Genomic DNA, 7,985 nt, shown 5'->3' with positions numbered 1-7,985 from the left:
GTAGAACACCAGAAGTCAGAGCTGGGAAAGACCTTAGAACACAGAACTGGGAATGGGAGGCATTGGAGTATAGAATATTACAAGCAGAAAATATCATAGAATGTCAGATAGAGGAGAAACCTTAGAACAGTTTGTCAAAAATGCTAGGGACCTTAGAACAGAGTTGTCAAACTCCCCAACCAGATTAAAATGTGATTGGGAAATGTTTAACAAAACAAATAAGCATACAATACAAGGCAGACAATGTTCGGTTTCTATTTGAATTCGACACCACTGCCTTAGCGCATATGTAGAATGGTGAAGGTGGAAGAGACTTTGGGACACAGAACATAAAATGCCAGGACCGACAGGGACTTTGGAAAAGAAAGTGCTACTGGTGGAGGGGATCTTATGGCCCAGAACTGCAGCCCGGTAGAGCTGGGAGGGACTTGAAACCATTAGTAACAGTCCTGCCCGTCTCCATCACTGTCTACTCCAAGAACCAGAGGGGAAAGGGACTTAGCCAGATGTGCAGAACGTGTCCATTTCATTCCCACGCCCCTCTCCCGCAGGTACCAAACTTGGCATTTCTGAAATACCATCTGCCTTGTATGATACTCCCCCACACCAACTCTCCACCGGGGTCATGTTCCTGATCTCCCCAGTGCATGGGAGAAAGGGGAGGAAATGAGCCCAGCCCTGGGTTCTCTCTCTCTCTCACAGCCCGGGATGATTTAAGTCAGCTCCCTCTCCTCCTTCCTACCAGGAGTAGAAGGGGTTTGGGACGCTGGGAACTCCCTTCCCTCCGTCCCAGGACCCTTCCCGGGACAACACCTCCCTGTTCCAGGGCCAGGGAGAACTAGCTCCCACCGACCCTTCTCCCACTCTCCTTCCCCTGCACTCCAGAAGCTGCTTCCTCACTCTTCCCGGGGGCAGCATCCTGTCGGCCAGAACATGAGTGCTGGGGAAGCGGGGCAGGAGCCCGCTGGGGAAGGAGCCAGGCCTGCATGCCCACCCCAAGCAGGGGACTCAGCCTGGATCCACACGCACGCTCACCAGCTCGGCTCTCCCGGCTAAGAGAAGCGGCCCGCCCGCGTGTCCAGCGCCCACCCACACCCTCCGGCCCAACGCCATCGCAGCCTGGCCGGAGCCCCCCACTCCGACGAGCTTCTGGGCGCTCTCCCCGCCCCGCCCTTACCCCGCATGCTGCCCACCGGTACCCGCCTGCTCCCACCGTCTCGGACTCCTGGGTCCCGCAGCTGGGGCGGAGGCGGCAGCTACTCCAGCCCCGCGGCGGTGCAGGGAGGGGGCGGGGTCCTGAGCTCCTCCCCTCCCCGGACCCTTTCCCGCCGGCCCCTCCCCTTTTCTCCTCCTCCCCCTCCTCTTCTTTCTCCTCCCACCCAGACTCCTAGGGTCCCATCCAACTATCCAACGACCCCACACACACACCCCATCCTTTCCTCTCCTTCTCTTTTCATTCCTTCCCTCCCTTTCTTCTCTCCCCCCTTCCTCTCCGCCTCTTTTTTCCTCTCTTCACCCTCCTTTACCTTCTCCCTTCCCACCTCTCCTCCCTTTGCCCCTCCCCAGTACCTCCCTCTTTCCCCCATCTCCTGTTTCCTCCCCTTCCACTGGACTTCTGACCTCTCCCCACCCTCCCGGAGGCAACCCTCCTCCCCCAGCTTCCTGTTTCCCTCCCTTTTTTCTACCCGCCCACACCTGCCCGGGCCCTCCGGCGCTCGCCAGGGCAGGCCGGGCTCGGACCCCCAAAGTTGGTGTGTCTCCTGCTCCCCACCTCACAGCTCCTAGTCTCCCGGAATGTGCCGGCAGCCCGTACCCCTACAGACACACACACACACATACAGACACACACGTCCCGGCTCCATTACTTACAAACCACAGTCCCCAGCTCGCCCCAGATCTTCCCCGCTCGCACCTCTCTCGGACTGGGATCTGGGGCAGCTCACTTCCCTCTCCAAGCCTCAGCCCCTTCATGTGTGCTCCAAGCGAGAAGCCAGTGTGACCTCCCCACACGGGAAGCCCTTTATATACTGTACACAGAATGTCACTAAACCCTTCCGAGCTGCCCCACGTCTAGCTGTGGGATCCCCAGCAAATCACTTCCGCTTTATGGGCCTCAGTTTCCTCATGTTTAAAAACCGAAGGGTGTGGACAAGATGATTTTTAAAGTCTCTTCTGGTTCTAATTTAGGATTCTGTGATTAAGTCTTACATCACGAGCGCGAGCGCACAGGCGCGCACAAGTCTAAGTCCTCTAGGGCTCAGAAATTGGACCCGGGAGTCCGAGCACCTAACCCCTAGACTGCATTGATACGAACTCCTCTTCTCTGGGAGAGGTGGGGGGGGGGGGGGGGAAGATAAATTACACTACCGAGTTCGGGAAACAAGCATCCTGGGATAACCTTGGACAGTCTGGAGAAAAAAGAGTGTTCTCCACCTCTCAAACCACCACGGCATATCAATTATCTGGTGGCAGCCAGTTCGGGGCAGTTTCCTCATCTGTAATATGAGACTGCCCAAGCGTTCTTAACTTGCGGTCTGTGAACTTAAAAAAAAAAATATATATATATATATGCACATATAAAACTATTTCAGTATAGAATTGGTTTCCTGTATCACCCTATTTTCTTTGGAATTTAAAAACACAGCTCGGAGAAGGGAGTCCTTAAGTTTCACCAGACCGGCTGCCACAGGCATCCAAGACACAAAACAGGTGAGCTTATGGACTGACCTCTGAGATCTCTGCTGGTTCTAGCATTTTATGCCGTAGGCCCCTCCCAGCGCTGTCATTTTATGTTCCAAGAAGTGGACACTCGAGGCTACAACATTCTTTGTTCTAAGAGCCCTCCTAGCTCTTATTCCATGTTTTAATGTCTTTTCAATTCAATAAACATTTATAGAGCACCTACTATGTGCCAAACACCGCACTGAGCTCTTCAAGGTCTGACCTTGTGTGTTAATGCTGCCTGACATTTATTCCTTGAAGGTTTTACAAAGCACTGTCCCTGGTGGTGTCATCTTATCATCACCACAACCCTATCTATTGTTCTTTCCACTTTCCAAAGGAGGGAACTGAGGCTCACAGGTGAGGTGATGAGCAGATTCACATACACTGGTAGGTGTCTGAATCAGGATTGGAACTGAGGTCTCCCTCACTCAAGTTTTGTTCTCTGACTACTGAGCCACATTGCACGGCATGTTCTAAAGACCCTCCCAGCTCTGACATTCCATGTTCTGAGGTTGCTCCCAATAGCTCTGACATGTGAACATTCATTGAGGCAGTGAGGATTAGTGGATAGAAGGCTAGGCATGGAGTCAGGAAGACCCAGGTTCAAATTCAATCTCAGACTCCTGCCAGTTGGACAAGTAATTTCACCTCTGTTTGCCTCAGTTTCCTCAAATGTAAAATAAGGATAATAACAGCACCTACCTTCCACAGTTGTTGTGAGGATTAAATGAAATAATATTTATAAAGCACTTAGCTGGTCAGTAAAGCCCTTACTGATGCTCTGATGCTCCATATTTTCAGATTCTACCCTCCCCTCCTATCTCTGATATTCTAGGTTGGAAAGTTCCTCTTAATTGAGATATTCCCTGTTCTAAGGCCCTTCCCAGCTCTGATCTCCTATGATTTGATACTCTGAACAACCCTGAGAGGTGGTCAGGACACAGGTCATCATCCCTATTTGGCAAATGAGGAAACTGAGGTATGGAGAAGTGAAGTCATTTGCCTGTGGAGACAACCCCCCCCCCCCCAGTTCCTTAATCTACCCTGCTCCACTCCTGAGTATTAACTCAATCAAGAGGTTGAGTTGTTCATTGTCTTTCTCCTCCAGAAGTCTGACAAGGGCCCTGAGCAGTCAGATAAAACCTAAGAAGTCAGCCAGCTAAGAAGATGAGGAGGAAATGGAGAGGGGGAGTCAAGGTCTCTGTGCCACAGTGGCATAACACTGTTTCTCTGTAACCCTGGCCAGCCCAAGTAACAGTTCTGGCTAGTAGCAAAGCCACATACCTCCCACATCCCCTAATCTCCCCTTTCCCAGAACTGCAAGGGCCTGGTTACTCAAGACCTCTTACCAAAGTGAAAAAGATACATTAAAAAACTGGCGCTGTTTATAGCAAGCAAAGGAAGGGCATTTTTAGGGCACTGTTTTAGAAGGTGTCTCCAGAGGGCACCCACACGAACCTCCCCCATTTCTGAACTTGGAATAAAGAAAGACAACCAGGATAGGGAGAGGACAGGTTAGGTTGGAAAACTACAGAACTCAATCAATAAACATTTATTAAGTACCTACTATGTGCCCAGGCACTGTGCTAAGTTGTGGGGATACAAAAAGAGACAAAAGACAGTCCCTGTTCTCGAGGAGCTTACAATCTCACAGAAGAGATGATGCGTAAACAAATGTAAACAAAGCAAGCTATATACAGGATAAATAGGAAATAGTTAACAGAAGGAAAACACTAGAATTATGAGGGAATAGGAAAGGTTTCCAGCAAAAGAAGGAATTTTAGTTGGGACTTAAAGGAAGCTAGGACTCCTATCAAATCCCCCAAAAATAGAATAGGTTATCTTGTGAGGTAGTGATCTCTCTGTCCTTGGAGGCTTTCAAGAGAAGATCAGATGATCAGATATACTCTAGAGGGAATATCCTACATGGAGTGGGAAGACCAATTGGACAACATCTAAGAGAGAAGCAAGCATACCGGTACAATCTTCTACAGAGAACTATGCTTTTCAAACCATTCCGCATTTATTAGCTGATGGAGGGTCGGACCCTTGCAATTCAGAATTCTATAATTCCGAGATTCTTTGTTGTTGTTGTTGTGCAGTCATTTTTCAGTTGTACCCCTCTCTTTGTGACCCCATTTTGGGATTTTCTTGGCAAAGATACTGCAGTGGTTCTCTAGTTCATTTTATGGATGCGGAAACTGAGGCAAACAAGGTTAAGTGACTTGCCCAAGGTCACACAGCTAGGAAATGTCTGAGGCAAAATTTGAACTTAGTAAGATGAGTCTAGGGGTTGCTAGGTGGCACAGTGGATAGAGCACCGGCCCTGAAGTCAGGAGGACCTGAGTTCAAATCCGGCCTCAGACCAAACACTTGACATTCATTAGCTGTGTGACTCTGGGCAAATCACTTAACCCAACTGCCTAAAAAAAAAAAAATGAGTCTTCCTGACTCCAGGCCTGGTTCTCTATTCACTTTAATACCTAGCTGCCCATTCCAAGATTCTAGAATCTAGAATCTAGATTCAAGATATAGATTCAAGAATCTAGAATCTATAATTCTCTATAATTGTTTGATTCTAAGATTCTGGGCTACTATTTCCTTCAATGCTTCAATTAACCTAATGTGTGTACCATCTGCATCTTCTAATGCTACATCACTTTTGGTCCTGCTTTTCTATACATGTTCCATAGAGAATCTACTCTATTTCACCATCTATTTCCTAGAACTCATATTGGTGATTACCTTCAATTTGAGATCAGCTGGCTTTTGGTGTTCTTTTGAATTCCAGTCATTTCACGTGTGACATAATGGATGAAGAGGAAGACCTTGGTTCAAGTGACTTCTCTACACACAAAGACAGGATAATTAATTTCCCAGTGCTCTAAATGAGAGGTGACAAACTCAAGGCCCACAAAACTCTAGAAGACAACCTGGACCAGATTAAAATGTAATTGGGAAATTTTTAGCAAAATAAATAAAAATACAGTACAACATGGATAATGTCAACACTGTGGTTTCCTAAGTCAATAGGCTCTGGTGGGGATCCTTCCATATGGTTTGGTCACCCCCATGTCTATTTAACTTCGACCCCACTGCTCTAAGCAGTTCACAGAGACTTCTGGTTGTTACCTCCAACCTGGCTCAGATCTGCTGAGATGGTTTTGCCAGGATGTGGCTGCTGGGCATGCTATAGCTTCTCGGAACCACAGGTGAGAGTTGGGTGAAAGGTGGACACTAAAGGTGGATGAGCAACTCTGTAAAGGGGCCAGCAGCTCTCACCCTAGAGGTGCTCATCCTCCTGTATACTCTGACACAGTCAGAGTAAAGCAACTACAAAGGCTAAATGCTTTATAGGCCATCATATAGGAATGCTCTGTTGGTTGGATTTATCTATTTTTCTGTATTATACAAGAGGGTTCTATGGGATTGGGGGAATATATCTGGAAACAGCTGTAGTGTATAAAACAGAAGGCATCAATAAAACAAATGTAATAAGGTAGTGGATACGTGAGCCTTTCTAATTGTGTTTTCTACATACATGCCCTCTCCCGGCTTATGCTGAGTATATTTGTATTTATGAGGGAAATAGATGATTTACCATGACATTTTAGAAAATGCCTTTGTTTTGACCTCAATGTTTCCTATGGCTGGATAATGAAAAGTAAATACATCAGTGAGGGCTCGGAAGCTATAGCTTTAGCAATGTGGCTTGATCAAGTAATTAAACACAGGGATCTTCTGGGGGACCTATCCTGTGAGCTGGGGATGGTATCCTCTCCTCCAGGCACCACAATGTGAAAAAGAAGAAAAAGTGGTTGATCATTTGTCAAGAGGCAGAGATAATAAAGAGCCACCATCCTTAGGAGAGGAGTTTCCCTCCACCCATGAAATCACGGGTCAATCTCTCTCCCAATTTCCTTTTCCATTACAGTGGTCGGGCTGACTTCACTCTTTATCAGTTCATACAATGTCTTCCTATGTTTCTCTGAATTCTCAGAATTCTTTATATTCATTAAAAATTAATTTTTAAATTATTTTCATTTTTAGGACGATCCTAGTGAGGAATTTCTTCTATATTTGCAAATGAGTACCTTCTCTTCCATTTATAGCCTTCCAGAATTTCCTGGAGTCACTGAAAGGTTCTACATGATTTACCTACATGCACAGCCAGTATGTGTTAGAGGGAAGACGTGAACCCAGGTCTTCCTAGCTCAGAGGCCAGCTCCCTATCTACTGCCATGTTCCTTGTCCTATAGCCATACAGCCCAATAACACTCCACTATGCTGACATCTTACAGTTTATGGAACCACTCTTGGAAGGGCATCCGCTTTATTTCCAGGTCTTAATGTACTGTTACAGATAGCCTGTAATGGGGTCTTTCTTTCTGTCTTTGGCCTCCTTGGGATACATACCCAGTAGCAGCAGTGCTGAACCGAGTGAAATCGTATGAATAATTTATTGACTTTTCTTAAATAACTCCAAATCATTTTCCAGAGCAGTCGGTCAGTTCAGGCCTCCATAGATGGTGCCTGGTTTTTCATAGCCCCACCAACATTATTTCTATCACTCATCATCTTAGGTAGGAAATGAAACTTCAGAGTTGTTATAATCTATCTGCATTTCTTTTCTCAGTGATTGGAACATTTTTTTAAATCATTTATAACTCTTTTTTTGTTGTTGATCATTTACAACTCTTTTTTTGAAAACTGTTAATATCCTTTGCCTATTTTTCTTTTGGGAAATGGTGCTGAATTTTTTATATGGATTAACTCCCTATATGTCTTAGGTATCAGACTTTTAACCAAGATATGAGATGTAAATAAAGACTTTTCTCCACCCAGTAGTGGTGCCCCTCTGGGCTATACCCTGAAATTTTCACTTTCAGGTGGGTCCCCTGGAGGAAAACTACTCCAGGTTCAGGGTATTTTGTAGATCTACACTTTTAAAAGTGTCGGGAGCCCCCACTAGTGTTCTCATCTTATCTCTCTGCTCAGAGGACATACCTCAAAACAAAGGCATTTATTGAAATGCACAGAAGCAACAAAACATAGCCCTCCCCCTAAACCTGGTACACACCCTCCAAAACATCTGTGGGAGGAGTAGAAGTACATAAAGATCACAAGTGCAGACACATAAGGAACTTACCCTGCCAGCGCCCTAGCTCTCACCCTCCTCCTCCATGTCCTCTTTCCTCACAGGACACGGCCCCTCTCAGGGGTGATTTGCTACTCTGGGTTTCAAGCAAAGGCACATGGCT

The 7,985-nt window shown here is 46.6% G+C and overlaps 1 protein-coding gene across 4 annotated transcripts in view; it reads right to left on the bottom strand.

Annotated features, from left to right (window-relative positions):
- Positions 1-5,488, bottom strand: part of CARD10 (caspase recruitment domain family member 10) — a 49,454-nt gene extending 43,966 nt beyond the window's left edge. Inside the window, exon 1 of one of the 4 annotated variants that reach the window (XM_027873980.1) lies at positions 5,470-5,488. Coding sequence is in view for 1 of the 4 variants with exons in the window: in XM_027873956.1 (XP_027729757.1) it covers positions 1,178-1,184 (7 nt within the window). In the remaining 3 variants the exon portion in view is untranslated. Of the gene's footprint in view, positions 1-1,177; positions 1,255-1,869; positions 2,085-5,469 lie in introns of those variants that run through there. The other 3 variants (XM_027873964.1, XM_027873973.1, XM_027873956.1) reach the window with 3 other exon arrangements.
- Between the last annotated feature and the right edge of the window lie 2,497 nt (positions 5,489-7,985).

The sequence above is a fragment of the Vombatus ursinus genome, unplaced genomic scaffold (genome assembly GCF_900497805.2).
Source record: "Vombatus ursinus unplaced genomic scaffold, bare-nosed wombat genome assembly UNPS02003292.1, whole genome shotgun sequence".
NCBI classification, from domain to species: Eukaryota; Metazoa; Chordata; class Mammalia; order Diprotodontia; family Vombatidae; genus Vombatus; species Vombatus ursinus.
This window is presented reverse-complemented; position numbering and strand designations above follow the sequence as displayed.